Consider the following 16,508-nt stretch of genomic DNA (forward strand, 5'->3'; position numbering starts at 1 on the left):
TAAAAGTAAGTTTAACGTTGAGTTTGAAGTTGAATGGGTGTCAATGGGGGAGGGGGCGGGGCCGTGGGTACTTTATCAACAAATCTAAAATAACTAAATACTGAACGTAGCAACTTAAAAACTGTCTGGGGGGTTCACTAAAGCCTGAAGACACATGAAAATGAGCCAAACTTGTTTGAAAGTGTTATATCCCTTTAAGTCGTTCGTTGCACGACCAACGTGTGCATGGATTCAACAGTCCCAGTTTGAGGGGCCGAATACTGGGTCACTGGGGTTGGGCACGGTAACTGTTTGGCACTGTTTGTTAAGTTGTGCTTTGAGTATAGCTTTTTTGTGTGTGTGTGTGACGTGTCACTTATGAGCGATGAATGTTTCGTGGTCACTTTATGTATATATTCTTCTTTTTTGCAATAGCTTTTCGACACTTTATGTTTATATTCTTCTTTTTTTGTGCTTGCTCTTTGGACTGTACACTACAGCAGTCTTTTTCTTTTTCTTACTTCTTTGTAACTTGTAACCTTAAACTGCTGTGCTGCCTCTGGGCAACTGAATTTCCCCCGTGGGATAATAAAGGTATCTATCTATCTATCTAACTGCAATACCACAATACCGTGGTTATGTAACGCAGTGATGCTCAAACTCAGGCCCACGGGCCGCTTCCGGCCCATGGCAACATTTTGACTGGCCCTCCAAACAATCAATCAATCAATTAAAGAAATATATATATTTTTGGACAGAATTAATTATTATCTTATCTTTAGCCTAATTACAATACTATTCCATGAATAATCACCCAGGAAGGGGAAACTGTGTGCAGACTGTGCACTCATTCAGAGCCTCAGCAAGCCATGAAACGTTGATGCAGAGAACGCCACTTTAAAGCATAAACTAATAATCTAAATGGGTCAACCCAAAATCAATGGATGCTTTGGCTTCCATTTTACCATCTCATGTAAATTCAACACCAATATGTTTAATTTGCCAGAATAGTGTCAGTTGTTAAGATCGACAACATAAGGCACCAATGAAAGAAGTTGTCAAGTATCATTAATGTTGTCATTTTATCAACTGGACCCTTCCATTTTTGTAATGTGGCCCCCAGGTTCTGCTGTTCGAGTATCGCTGCTGTAACACATACCACGGTGTCAGGTTCCTTTCTTTATCCTCCAAACATATCTATCTAGGTTATACAGAGAATAGGAGCAGAGCTGTGATTGGCGACTGTCAGGTCGCATACACAAACTTTAGAAGGCAATCATAGCCAATGGATTATGGAGACATTTGAATGACATCTTGATCCTTGCGCTGCGAGGATTTCTTTTTCTGTCCGTGCGACCCCCGACCGGGCATGCTCTAACACAGAGGTTCTCAACCTGTGGGCCGGGACCCCCAGGGGGGTCCCCAAATTATTTTGGGGGGTCCCCAATAGCCCTATCTCCCGATTAGGGAGTCTTACTGGTAAATAAATACCTTGTGTCAGTTTGGTTCTATCACCAGCCGATCAAAGGATACGATTGGAAACGCAAGTGACTGATTTGGGATGAACTAATCTGTCGCAAGCACTGTCGCAAAAAAAACACACTGTCAAAACAAACAGGGGATAAGTTATTTTTTTAATCTGAGATAATACTTTCCGATTCGAAATATAAACATTTAGAACAATGTCAGTTTGTCTATCACGTCACGTCACACTTTTGGCCCTACTCTTATCTCCGGCACCGTTGCCCCTATCCATGCCAAACTTTGCACACGCACTTCCTCATTGGCTGTTAATGATTAACACACACTCACCATGAGGCTGTGTATACATGCGACCTGATGGTCGCTTATCTCCCGATTAGGGAGTCTTACTGGTGTCTAATTGTAAACCTATAAAACGTCCATAACGCCCAAGCTCTATGGTCACCCTAGTCCAGGGTTCCTACTGTCTGGCCCACACCAACCCCAGTAATAATGGTGGTATAAGAGCAGCAACAGAACTAGTATATCGTCATTGTCGGGTGGAAAACCCGTATCTCAAAATGTGTAGTTCTTTCGCAAGGTAAAGCCCTGCTTCATCAAACAAGGCCGTCGCACAAAAGTAGTGAAAACAGCTGACCTACAAGCACACAACGCCTCGCGGTGCGAGGCGTTGTGTGCTTGTAGATCGGCTGTTTTCACTAGTTTAAATCATTTTTAAAATGATAAATGCAAAACAAACGGTTTTGGACATACAAGATTTTCACCCGACAATGACGATATCCGAACTGTCACTGGAGTAGCAGGAACGCCACCGTCGCCCCCTGCAATGTTGTGGCCCTCGGCTTGGTACCCAGGACATAATTCGGCCCTTGGGGAAAACTAATTGGGGAACCGTGATCTAGTCTGATCTCACCTTGACGCTCTTGGAGGGGCTGCTGGTGGTCTGCGGGGGCTCCTGGGGACCCCCGGGGGCATCGGGGGTGGTGGGGGTGGGGGGTCCCGGGGACTGGGGACCCCCGGCAGCAGGGGGACCCCCAGAGGGAGGCTCCAGGCTCAGGGTCAGGGTGGGGACCCCCAGCAGTAGAGAGGGAGCGTCACACAGCAGAACATCCATGGAGTCCTCCTCAGCCTCATCCATGGTCCACTCTGTGCACTCACCTAGGAGACAACAACAAGGACTCTGATTGGTTTAAAGGTCTACAGAAGATACAATAACAATGGTTCTGATTGGTTTAGCCCTGCAAGGCCCACTGTCACTTTTTGGACACATTTTTATTTTATCAAAATAATTTGTTTTCCTGTTCTTTTTTCACATTAACATCACCATTGGATCCTATTGTTTAGTATTACAATGCCATTGGCCACAATATTTGCATATAAATCCATCAGGACCCTCAGGTGAATACAGGTGTGTTCGCCCTCCCGGCGGCGGCCGTTCGCCTCGGGCGTAATGTTAAAACGCAACGTTAAAAATTACATTTTCAAATAGTTGTAGTGGAGTAAAAATACTATATTTGGATCCGAGATTTAGTGGAGTAGAAGTAAAAGTATTGTACTTAGTTACTTTACACCACTCTTCATGTCATATCAGCTATTCTTTTCCGAGTTTAGTAGGTCCTATTCTGCAGCGCCTGGCTCGCCTGGCTGGTAACTTAACTGTCTAAACCTAAACGTATTTCTCATCTTATCCTCAGTAAAATAAATACAAGTACAGGCTAACAAAATCGCCCCAGTGAGCGCTCAGCACGGTGAACGTTAGGTCGGTGGAAGATAATTGGCAAACGAACGGCCTTGTTACCCCTCAGGTCAGCAGATAGGTGGACACTAGCCGTTCAGGGGGGACCGCGCCTCTGCTGTCGCAGGCCAATGAGTTGTTTTTGATTTGATGTATAGCACATTTAAAAACAACATTTGATTTGATTTGAGGAGACAATTGGTTTACAGTTTAAAAAGTGGTTTAAACCAGTGGTTCTCGACCTGTGTGTCCCCAAATTATTTTAGGGGTATCTGCGCATTTCTAACGTGACAATTTAAGGACTTTTTAATACCTCTAAAATGACAAATTGACAGAAATTGTGACAATAGTACCGTGTTATACAAACTCTTAGTGCTCGTCAGGGTGGGGGGTCCCCAGTTAAAATAAGATATATATAATACCAGTAAGACTCCCTAATCGGGAGATAAGCGACCGTAGGTCACATGTACACACAAAGAGGGCTGTAACTGCCATTGGTTCCTAGTTGTGTGGGCAATGTGTAGACATACTGTGTACCGATGTGCGTGATTTTAGGGCAAAATCTGTAGGAGCAGTGTCCAAAAATGTGTTTTGCAAGAATCGGCCTCATGGTGGCGCTAGAAGAGGGCCATGTGAGAAATGAGGGGTGGGGTGTCCGCGTTGCCTTGGCGGACAAATAGGTACCGGCCCCGGCTGTCCCGGTCGCTCCTAGCCCGAGTTACGGCATTTTATGTGAGCTGCAGTGGAGGGGGTCCTCCACTGGGGGCGCCACCACTTTGGCATCCGTTCTGGAGCACCAGGAGTCGGTGGTCCCCGGGAATTCCCCGTGAGCAGCCATGTTGGAGTGGTCATTTGGTCATTTTTGCACATTTGGTATTTTTTTACATCTGGGGGTCCCCAGGGACCTGGGGGTCCCTGGAGCTCCAGGGGTCCTTGGAGGTTGTAGTTTGGCAGCCAAGGAGCGTGTGTGCAAAAATTGGCATGGATCGGGGCAACGGTTGCGGAGATATGAGCAGGGCAATAGTGTGACGTGTGAGGTGTGACAGACAGACGGACAGACTGACTGACTGACTGACTGACTGACTGACTGACTGACTGACAGACTCACTCACAGTTTGTGCAGGTTTTGATAGTAAGTGCGACCTACGGTCGCAATAAATATTTTAGGGGGTCGTGGCCTGAAAAGGTTGAGAACCACTGCTTTAAATCACCAATCCAAGTATCGACGTCTGTACCTGTATCGCTGCCTGGCTCTCCGTTGAGGTGCGACAGTGGCGACTGAGGACGGCTGTCTCCACACAGAGAGTAGCTGTGTTCCGCCGTGATGTGGGGGGGCAGCGCAGACTCCTCCCCTTCCTGTCCAAGCCCCTCCCCTTCCTGCTCCATGGCCTCCTCCCTGGCCACGCCCCCTCCCCCCCCTCCGGACAGGAAGGGGTCGCTCAGCAGCTGACCTAGCAATGCATCCTGGGAAAGGTCGTCCAGGAGCTCCGAGAAATGCTGCAGAGAGAGAGAGAGAGAGAGAGAGAGAGAGAGAGAGAGAGAGAGAGAGAGAGAGAGAAATGAGAGTTGGTAACCAAATGGACCCTTACTCTTGAGTGTAAAAAAAAAAGTACCCTTACTGGTCCATTTGGTTTCATTTTACAGTCTCAAGAGTTAAATTATCGTTAAAAGGACGACTTTGTTTCTTTACAACAAGGGTTCATAATTCATATTTTAGATTGTAATTAGAGAAAAGAAAAGATGAATGTTAAAATGTTTTCATCTATCCCTATTGTTTTGGCAAATTTTAACAATTTTGATTTCAGTGGTTGGGGGCATTCGTACAAGTGTCTTTTTAGACACAACAAGCCCATTCCCAAGATACACCGCGATCTTTCATGGGCAGATGTGACTTATGGTTGCTGTAAAGTACTGTATGGTAATACATAAATTGTCAGCTTATTGTGTCTAAAAAGACATATTTAGCTACTTGTCCACATGCCCCCAACCACTGAAATCAAAATAGTAAAATGGCTAAAACAATAGAAAGCAGTAAATGAAAACATTTTAACACTCATCTTTTCTTTTCTCTAATTACAATCTAAAATATGAACCCTTGTTGTAAAAACAAAGTTGTTCTTTAGTTTAAACACCTGAGTTACTTAATTTACCAGAAGTCTACACAACTATAGAATGTAGAAGAATTGTTATTTTTTATCAATGTTTGCCTATCCTGTTATCTCTCCTATGGCACCAACATCAATACAGCATGGAATTGTGGACACGATCTTAATCCAACAACAACATAGTTTTTGGTTCTGAGAGTCTAAATGTCATCAAACTGTGGTTCTGTGGCTCAAATGATGAATAAATAATGGGCCTTGATGTGAAAATGGTTGAAAACCCAGTGTTTTTTGTCTCAGACTTTTTTCATAGCAGTGAGATGAAGAGGTCATTAAACTGAAGCTGTACTTAAATCATCTCCTCATCATCATATCAAAGGTTACGCGCACGCACGCGCGCGCACACACACACACACACACACACACACACACACACACACACACACACACACACACACACACACACACACACACACACACACACACACACACACACACACACACACACACACACACACACACACACACACACACACACACACACACACATCACTATAATGCTCTGTAGACGTGTATGTGTACTCTATAATTACTTCACCCTAAAAGCATTTTATGACTATACTGCTAATGTCCTTCCAGCTTGTAGCTACGTGTGTGTGTGTGTATGTGTGTGTTGGTTCTGATGTGTGACATATAAAGACCCCACCCTCATAACATTCCTCTCATGCATTCCACAACCCCCCCCCCCCCTCTCTCTCCCCCCCAAGGCGTCCAATACCTTCTCACCCCTCATCAAAGGTGTGTGTGTGTGTGTGTGTGTGTGTGTGTGTGTGTGTGTGTGTGTGTGTGTGTGTGTGTGTGTGTGTGTGTGTGTGTGTGTGTGTGTGTGTGTGTGTGTGTGTTGGACATGTTGGGTGTGGGTGTGTGTTTGTGAGTGTGAATTCAGGTAATGTCTGCCTGAGTGCCTGTAAATAGTAAATGGTGCCTTTACCAAGGCGCTTTATAGAGATGTGTGTGCATTACATTCACCCATTCACACACACACATTCATTACATTTACGCATTCACACACACATTCATTACATTCACCCATTCACACACACATTCATTACATTCACACACACACATTCATACACCGATGTCAGAGGAAACCATGCTTGTCAGTTGGCACCAACCTGCTCATCAGGAGCAGTTAGGGGTTCAGAGTCTTGCTCAAGGAGTCTTCCACACTAACTCTGGGGGAGCCCGGGATCGAACCGGGAACCCTCTGTGTTCTAAGACGGCAACTCTACCCTTGAGCCACTGCCGCCCTGTCTTTCTCTTCCGTTCATGTTATGACTGGATGTGATGGAAGTGTGTGTGTGTGTGTGTGTGTGTGTGTGTGTGTGTGTGTGTGTGTGTGTGTGTGTGTGTGTGTGTGTGTGTGTGTGTGTGTGTGTGTGTGTTATGACTGCTCCCTTTGTGAGTTTCTTCAAAGGAACATTCTTTAAACCCCCTAATGGTCCAGATCCCATCTTTAAGACTAAGGATGGCTATGGGTTGGATTTGTATCAGTCCGGTTCCTAAATGTTCTCTATTTCAGTTCCAAAATGGTAAAAAAAAATAATAATAAGAGATGAAATGTTTATTTAACAAAAAGTAACTTATTTTCTTTAACTCTCAAATACCTGGAACGCGCCCGAGTCGCGTTAGATTTTAACCACTTTAACCATTATTGTATGCTTTAACCTTAGAAAAATAGCAGATATACAAGCTCACAGCGCGGCACCGAGTGCCGCGCTGCGAGCTTGTAGATCTACTATTTTTGAAAAATCGTGAAAATGTGTGCAAGTCTATGAATATCTTTGACCCGATCTTTGACCCGACTTCTAAATCCTTCCTCTAAATCAGTGGTTCTCAAACTTTTTCATGTCAAGGACCCCCAAAATTACAGGTATTTAGCCACGGACCCCCATCTCAAAATATGTTGTTCCAGGGACCCCCCAGAAGCATATTATTATTTGAGTTACAAATGTTCGCTTTTAAATAGATATATTCAAAGACTTGCAAAGAAATATCATGAGTGCCGCGCTGCGAGCTTGTAGATCTGCTATTTTTCAATTGTTAAAGCGGTCAATAATCCTAGGCCTAAATGGGTTAAAGGAGTAGTTCACCCCCAAAATTTCTATTGATTATTCACGCCATGGAAACTAGAGTTCAATAATATTTTTTGGGTTTTTGTCACATTCCTAAGACAAAAGTTTGATTACAGTTAATTTACCTCGATTAATTCCAGATGGGGTCCAAAATGCATTCGGGTCCCCATACAGAATCAATGGAGGTAAATTTGAAATAATTAAATTATTGTCTTAGGAACGCGAAACATACAAGTATCCATGGCATCGGTAGAAAAAAAATCATTTTGGGGGTGAACTACTCCTTTAAGCCTTTAACGGCCGCTGACATAATTATGAAAAAAAGGAAGAAAAAATAAAAAACATCTATTTCATTTACTAATATATTTTGATGATGTAATAGTGGGAATGCGCAATAGGCCAATCAAATTCATTTACTGTACTTACTGTATTAATGGTTATCAGTTCTTACGGGGCGAGGGGGAGGAGTTTAGCGTGTATTTTATTGAATCTGTGACAAGTGGCCAGAGTGAAAATACAAATTTATATAACAAAGATTTAAACTAGCAGTTGCAATAAACATTATAAAGATTCCACAACTTCATATTTGCTGCTAAAAAGTCAAAAACAAACAAGCAGACAAAGATTAGAATTCAGGTGTATTGTATTTGTATATCTGCAATTTCTTATGAAAAATCGTGAAAATGTGCGCAAGTCTTTGAATATTTTCGACTCGATTCTATGTCTTCTAAATCCTTCTTCTGAATCAGTGGTTCTCAAACCTTTTCATTTTAAGGATTACATATCTGGCCGTGGACCCCCCCCCCATCTCAAAATATGTTGTTCCAGGGACCCCCCAGAAACAAATATTTGAATTAAAATGTTCGCTTTTAAAAAGATGTATTCAAAATGTAAAATCAAACCTCGGTTCGAAGTGGAGCGGTGAATTTGAGCAGCTGTACCCTATGTGAGTGAGTGAGTGAGTGTAAACTGTGCCTGTGAGTGAGTGGTGAGTGTGCCTGGCCTGCACAAAACAGCGCCCCTCCTTTAACTAGTGTGTTGTGTGTGGCCACTCAAGGTATTGCCCAGGCTACGGACAGGGCCAGCCAGCCAGCCAGCCAGCCAGCCACATACCCACGGATATACCTGTTCATTGGGAGCGCTTTCACCGCTCCAAAAAAAGGGGGAAAAAAAACCCTGTAAGATCTACAAGCTGGCATGGTGGTCAGTGTATGTGTGAGAGCATTGGTCAGAGACACATCACTGTGACTGTGTTTCTCCATCTCCCCAAAGGCAGCCCTCCATGACTCACTGCTGTGTGTGTGCGTGTGTGCACACGTGCATGTGTGTGTGCACGTGCAAGTGTGTGCATGTGTGTCCAGACAAGCTGTGTTCCAAGAATCCCTGACTAAGGACTTGCAGTTGCCAGCTATGAGCACACACATAGTACTGTGTGAGTGTGTGTGTGTGTGTGTGTGTGCGCACAGAGTACAGTATTGTATGTGTGTGTGTGTGCGTGTGTGTGTGTGTGTGTGTGTGTGTGTGTGTGTGTGTGTGTGTGCGTGTGTGCGTGGACAGAGTACAGTGTGTTATTGTCCACTGGAGAGTGAAGCTTAACACTGGTGACTGTTACTGATAAAGAGACATTAACAATGAACTAGAGAGAGAGAGAGAGAGAGAGAGAGAGAGAGAGAGAGAGAGAGACACTACTACTGTCCATGTAAACCTAACTACAATCAATGAGACATCAAACTGAAGATGAACATTTCGCTAGTATTCACAACAATGGTGTGTGTGTGCGTAGCTTGTGCCACAAAATGAGGGACAACGGGTGAACACTTTAAGTGTTGAACACAGTTAATAGATAAATGTCATTTAGCTTGTGTTTTTACTTGTTTTGTTTGTATCATGCATTTCAGATTCTTATCATACTGTACGTAATGCTTTGTCAATAGAAGAGTGCTTGTCATGACAATAAAGCATATTTTATTTGAATTGAGGGAGAGAGAGAGAGAGAGAGAGAGAGAGAGAGAGGTCTCTCTCTCTCTCTCTCTCTCTCTCTCTCTCTCTCTCTCTCTCGGGAGAGAGATAGATAGCACTGCCTGTCTGCTTTTCTCACCAATTCTCTGTTTTGTCTGCTCACACACACACACACACACACACACACACACACACACACACACACACACACACACACACACACACACACACACACACACACACACACACACACACACACACACACACACACACACACACACACACAGATGTTTAGTCTCATTCAACTCCAAGGCTTGGAGAAATCCCCCCCCCCCCCCTTAACACGTGTGTGTGTGTGTGTGTGTGTGTGTGTGTGTGTGTGTGTGTGTGTGTGTGTGTGTGTGTGTGTGTGTGTGTGTGTGTGTGTGTGTACAGTAACACCACACTGTAAACGTTGTCAGCTTGGAAAACAAATATTTACATTCCACCCCCCCCCCCCCCCCCACCCGTAAAGGAAATGGATTTATTACTCTACTGATGACATCACAGCTTGTGTGTGTGTGTGTGTGTGTGTGTGTGTGTGTGTGTGTGTGTGTGTGTGTGTCCTACTCATATCTTATCTAAACTGTAATAATAATAAAATTATCATATCTTTATTGTAGTTATTGTAGTTGCAAAGAGTGACAATAACAGACCTTGTAGATTGTGATATTTTCATATTGTTGGGGGAAAATTAACAAAATAATTAACCGTAAGTTCTGTGTTTGGGTACAAATATACATTTTAACTTAACAAATCATCATCATACATTGACTTTGTCTCAATTCCAAACAATCCAAATGATAGAAATGGTAAAACAAACAGTGAAGTTAGAGTTGAAGCATCTGGCAAGAGAAAGTGTCAGTGTGTCCTACAACAGCAGACAGGAAGACAGACTGCTTGCAGGAGGTGCAAGAAGCTCATACTGTATGTGCCTCACATGCAGTTTGTGTTTGTGAAGCATGTGCTTCCTAGTGTATACGTACAAGTGTACATTTGTATGTGACATTAATGTGTGTTCCCTTGTTCACATGTTGTTCAGCCCTTATTTTACATGAATTTCAGCTATCAGTAAAAACGCCTAGCTCTTACAGTGCTCAATGTGATATCTTCAAAAATATCAGATCTACAATATAATGCTCATCTGCTATGTAGATCTAAAACAACCTGAATGCTTTCATCACTGTAAACATATCTTTATGAAACCATTCTTCCACTGAAGAAAACACACACACACACACACACACACACACACACACACACACACACACACAGTGTGTAACTTCCTGTAAGGTAACATCTGCAGGAGACCCCCCCCCCCCCACCCCGGGTGTGTGTGTGTGTGTGTGTGTGTGTGTGTGTGTGTGTGTGTGTGTGTGTGTGTGTGTGTGAGGGTCAGAAGGAGGATCGCTTGATGACGCAACACCTTCCTTCCCTGGAAAAGCTAAACCAGATGTAGACACACACACACACACACACACACACACACACACACACACACACACACACACACACACACACACACACACACACACACACACACACACACACACACACACACACACACACACACACACACACACACACACACACACACACACACACAGCTCCTATTAAGCCCCTTTTCGACTGCAGCTTTAGTACCACACCGCACCACATAAAAATATCTACATTTTCCATAACACTAAAGTACCCCTATCGGTAAGAAACAAAATGACCCTTTTAACTGTGATTATAATACAATATACATTTGTATTACAACTATCCTAAATTATAATCATACACTATAATGGATTATAACTGTGATCATAATAAAGTATGAATGTATTACTATGATAATTATAATCCACTATAATAGATTATAATAGTGGTTACAACACAATAGAATCTATTATCATGTATTACAACTATATCCTGGTGGTCTAAATGAAAAGTCAGTGAGTCATCAGTCATTATGAAGTGTTTGGCCCTGTTTGGCCTAGCTCAGCGCGGCACTCGGTGCCGCGCTGTGAGCTTGTATATCTGCTATTTTTCAAAAGTTAAAGCATTCAATAATGATACAGAGTAATCTGTAACTGTTCGAAATGGGTTAATTGACCACGTTTAAAACAATTTGTTTTTAAAATATAAATGCTCTCTCTCACACTTGTGCCAGTGTGTCAGTGACCACCCTCTCCTGTGCCAATGTTGGCACCGTGCCTATAAGGTTGCCTACCCCTGGGCGGGGTCGCACCACCTCACACTAAGTTCAAACGTAGCCTAGTTGTAACGTAAATGGCTTCTAAGTCAAGACTTACGCATTACTAAAATCTCAGCTGTTGCACCACTCTAACGTATCTCTAAGTAATTACTAAATATTTACACCAGCCTTTGGGCAGCACTAAGTCCTTACTAAGTAACCTATCTCTATGGGAGTAGAGCAACTACACTACTAACGTGGCAGACATCATTATATCGGCTATTTAATTAATTCAACAATGAAAAACCCATCTGTTTAAAACATACATTAAGCCTATATACATTTCGGCCATTTGAAAATAGCCGATCTACAAGCTCACGATGTGTCTTCTATTAATAGAGTATTTCTATATTGCAGGATTGATACTTTTTAAATTCATTTGAGTACTTTTCAACCGCTGCATATATACAGCACAACAGCGAATTGAACGGTGCGCTCTCTTCACCTGTGTCTCCAAATATGCGTTGCCCTGCGTTACTTCACTACGGGGGAAAATGTATGAGGCCAATATAATTTGTGATACAATCCGTTTGCAGGGCAGTGCGCAGGGATGCGCTCGCCCTGTGCACGCATATCAGTGACTTGTGTACATGCCAGTGGAGAGACAGAGCTCTCTGTTGACATCATTTTATTCGACTATACATTACTTTAGGAACAGTCTACGCATTACTAGTTACGTTATGCCTTAAGCAGTCGTGGTGCAACACCTGTTAGTAACTCACTTAGTTACAAACTAACTAGTAGTTACTAAGCCTCTAGTAAGGACTTTACTCCCTAACTTAGGGCAGAACCTACGTTCTGGTGGTGCAACTGGCCCCTGGTGTACATCATTTTAACCCTAGCCTGACCAAATGGAGAACACATTATCATGCACACGCATGTGCACATGCCCAACCCCGCAGGGCTCCTTAGCGAGTCCTGCAACCATGCTGTTTGTCTTGGCTGTGCTGTTGACAGTGTGCGTGCGTGTGCGTGTGTGTGTGTGTGTGTGTGTGTGTGTTTGTGTGTGTGTGTGTGTGTGTGTGCGTGCATGTGATGGTAAACAGATGCAAACAGCAGGATGTGAGGTAGCCAAAAGATAGGTGTGATATCTTAAGCTGTTTACCTTACGCACACACATGTGCACGCACGCACACACACACACACACACACACACACACACACACACACACACACACACACACACACACACACACACACACACACACACACACACACACACACACACACACACACACACACACACACACACACACAGAAACAGTGTTAATGTAATGTGGTGGAAACAGGAAACCCTTGACTCTTCTAAATGTTAGTCGACTACCTTTTAACACTGATGAAAATTATACAGTATAAAGACTAAATGAAATAAAGAAACTAAGCTACGGCAACTGAAACGGAGACTAATTTGGTTAACAAGTAAATAGACTGAAATGTAGCCTATAGGGAGGGACTGGTGGATAAGTAGAGCTAAAAGACAAGTCATTTTGTGTTTGGTTGCAAATAGCAGATCTATAATCTCACAACGCGCCGCAGCGTGGCGCGTTGTGAGCTTGTAGATCGGCTATTTTCAGCATAGGCAGCTCCACATATAACACGTTTACTAGCATGCCAAGTTTAGCTGCACTTGAACAACCGTTCCAGGCTGCCATATCCAGCCCAAGAAACCGTAGAAACCTGTGTAAAAAAAACTGACAAAACTCGTTTTTTCAGACATTGTGAAAATAGCCGATCTACATGCTGCAAGGCATTGTGAGCATGTAGATCTGCTATTTTCACAATAGGACCTTGCTATACAAAATGTAATGGCTCTTTTCCATGAGGACTGCCATCTTTGCCATACCCTAGCTTTTGCTGAACTGACGCCACTGACAGCACCAGTATTTTAAGTTGTTTTTACAGCTGTGTTAATTTGATCTGTTGATTGATATTGTCTTAGGAATGCGATGATAAACTAAGAATCAATAGAATAACGGTCATTTTGGGGTGAACTGCTCCTTTAAGAACGTCTGCTACTTTATAAACTGCCTGACCTCAAACACTCACTGTGTGGGAACACGTTTGGAGTCAAAGTTCAGACCACGATGAGTCAGTGTCTTTATCTGTCCATGTGTGTGTGTGCGCGTGTGGCACGTGTGCGTGTGTGTGTGTGTGTGTGTGTGTGTGTGTGTGTGTGTGTGTGTGTGTGTGTGTGTGTGTGTGTGTGTGTGTGTGTGTGTGTGGGTGCGTGTGCGCGTGTGCGCACGTGCATGTGATACAGAGAGATGGAAATAAGTGGTCAGCGTTAGAGGGGAAAAAAAACACACCCAATGTATTCCCCTTCTCTCTCTCTCTCTCTCTCTCTCTCTCCCTCTCTCTCCCTCTCAAACGCTCGTCTATCTTTCACACGTTGCTTCCAGTAGATCGACCCCCCCCCTCCCTTCCCTCCCCCCCTCCCCCCATAAACAGGAGAAGAAAGTGAATGAAATGGAAAGAAAACAACACCGCGCTCACAGAGGTGCAATGATCACTTCAGCACACACACACACACCACCCACAAAACAAGGGCGAGAGAGAGAAGAAAGTGAATGAAATGTAAGGACAATATCACGCACACAGAGGCACTTCTTGCCTCTGTGAAAACAATGATAAACAGATCACATATTGATTGGCCTCCTGAGCATGGATCACATTGTAAATATCAGAGATCGCAAAGCAATACCCCCCATAGGGAGACAATAGCAGAACCAGTAAGACTCCCTAATCGGGAGATAAGCGACCGTAGGTGGCTTATCTCCACAAATAGGGCAAAAATTTGTTTTTCCAAAATCTTCCTGATCCATGTTGATGACATGAGTGTAGACATGCTGTGTAGTGATATTCGTGATTTTAGGGCAAAAACTGTAGGAGCAGTGTCCAAAAATGTGTTTTAAAAATCGGCCTGAAGGTGGTGCTAGAATAGGGCCATGTGAGAAATGAGGGGTGTGGTCTCCGCGTTGCCTTGGCGGACGAATAGGTACCGGCCCCGGCTCTCCCGGACGCTCCTAGCCCGAGTTACGGCATTTTATGTGCGCTGCAGTGGCAGGGGGTCCTCCACTGGGGGCGCCACCACTTTTGCATCCGTTCTGGAGCACCAGGAGTTGGTGGTCCCCGGGAATTCCCCGTGAGCAGCCCCGTTGGGGTGGTCATTTGGTCATTTTTGCACATTTGGTATTTTTTTTACATCTGGGGGTCCCCCAGGGACCTGGGGGTCCCTGGGGCTCCGGGGGTCCTTGGAGGTTATAGTTTGGCAGGCAAGGAGTGTGTGTGTAAAATCTGGCAAGGATCGGGTCAACGGGTGCGGAGATATAAGCAGGGAAAAAGTGTGACGTGTGACGTGTGAGCACATTTGGTCATTTTTTACATCTGGGGGTCCCCCAGGGACCTGGGGGTCCCTGGGGCTCCGGGGGTCCTTGGAGGTTGTAGTTTGGCAGTCAAGGAGTGTGTGTGCAAAATTTGGCATGGATGGGGGCAACGGTTGTGGAGATATGAGCAGGGCAAAAGTGTGACGGACTGACTGACTGACTGACTGACTGACAGACAGACAGCCTAGCAATACTACCAGTAAGACTCCCTAATCGGGAGATAAGCGACCGTATGTCTCGCTAGAAGAGGGCCATGTGAGAAATGAGGGGTGGGGTCTCCGCGTTGCCTTGGCGGACGAATAGGTACCGGCCCCGGCTCTCCCGGACGCTCCTAGGCCGAGTTAGGGCATTTTATGTGAGCTGCAGTGGAGGGGGTCCTCCACTGGGGGCGCCACCACTTTTGCATCCGTTCTGGAGTACCAGGAGTGGGTGGTCCCCAGGAATTCCCCGTGAGCAGCCCCGTGGGGGTGGTCATTTGGTCATTTTTGCACATTTGGTATTTTTTTTTACACCTGGGGGTCCCCCAGGGACCTGGGGGTCCCTGGAACTCCGGGGGTCCTTGGAGGTTGTAGTTTGGCAGGCAAGGAGTTTGTGTGGAAATTTTGGCATGGATCGGGGCAACGGTGGCCGAGATATGAGTAGGGGGAAAGTGTGACGTGTATGTGGTAATGTTTTTACACCTGGGGGTCCCCCAGGGACCTGGGGGTCCCTGGAACTCCGGGGATCCTTGGAGGTTGTAGTTTGGCAGGCAAGGAGTTTGTGTGGAAATTTTGGCATGGATCGGGGCAACGGTTGTGGAGATATGAGCAGGGCAAAAGTGTGACTGACTGACGGACTGACAGACAGCCCCTGGAGCTTTTGATAGTAAATGCGACCTACGGTCGCAAATATTTGACTTGTAACTTAGTCAAATCACAGTATCTGAGCATAACATTGACAAGTAACTTACTCAAAATCACAGTATTTGAACTTAACAACATTGACATGTAACTTGATCAGACAATCACAAGTATTTGAGCTTAGCCAGACTGATCGTGCAAAGGTGGAGGCTGGGGTGGAGGAGGTAGCAGGCAGCGAATGATTCCGAAGCTTCGGAAACCAAGCATAGGAAGAGAAAGCAAGCCGTATTTAGGGCTGTCACGATATGACATTTTACATGACGATTAATTGTCACTCAAATAATTGGCGATTAACGATTTAATTGTGTTTTTGTCGTTGATAATTACATTTCTGTTTGGCTTTTAGGCTTTGAAGTTGTACATGGTAGATATGACACATGACCTAAATATACAAATAAATTACTGACATATTTGACAACTTACTACTTAAAAAATAACTTTGATAGTGGAAATAGCCGATCTACAAGCTCACAACGCGTCGCGATGCGACGCGTTGTGAGCTTGTAGATCTGCTATTTCCACTATTTCGGACATTTTTCAACATTCACGATTATGA

At 44.4% G+C, this 16,508-nt stretch overlaps 1 protein-coding gene across 1 annotated transcript in view; it reads right to left on the reverse strand.

Moving 5' to 3' along the window:
• The window catches only part of creb3l2 (cAMP responsive element binding protein 3-like 2), a 77,404-nt gene that overhangs the window by 38,697 nt on the left and 22,199 nt on the right, over positions 1-16,508 (reverse strand). The window contains exons 2-3 of the mRNA XM_080754544.1: positions 4,432-4,693; positions 2,375-2,619 (exon numbers count right to left, since the gene is read on the reverse strand). Of these exons, the coding sequence (XP_080610670.1) occupies positions 2,375-2,619; positions 4,432-4,693 (507 nt within the window). The remainder of the gene's footprint in view (positions 1-2,374; positions 2,620-4,431; positions 4,694-16,508) is intronic.

The sequence above is a fragment of the Nannobrachium achirus genome, assembly GCF_963921795.1.
Source record: "Nannobrachium achirus genome assembly, chromosome: 23".
Classification (NCBI taxonomy): domain Eukaryota; kingdom Metazoa; phylum Chordata; class Actinopteri; order Myctophiformes; family Myctophidae; genus Nannobrachium; species Nannobrachium achirus.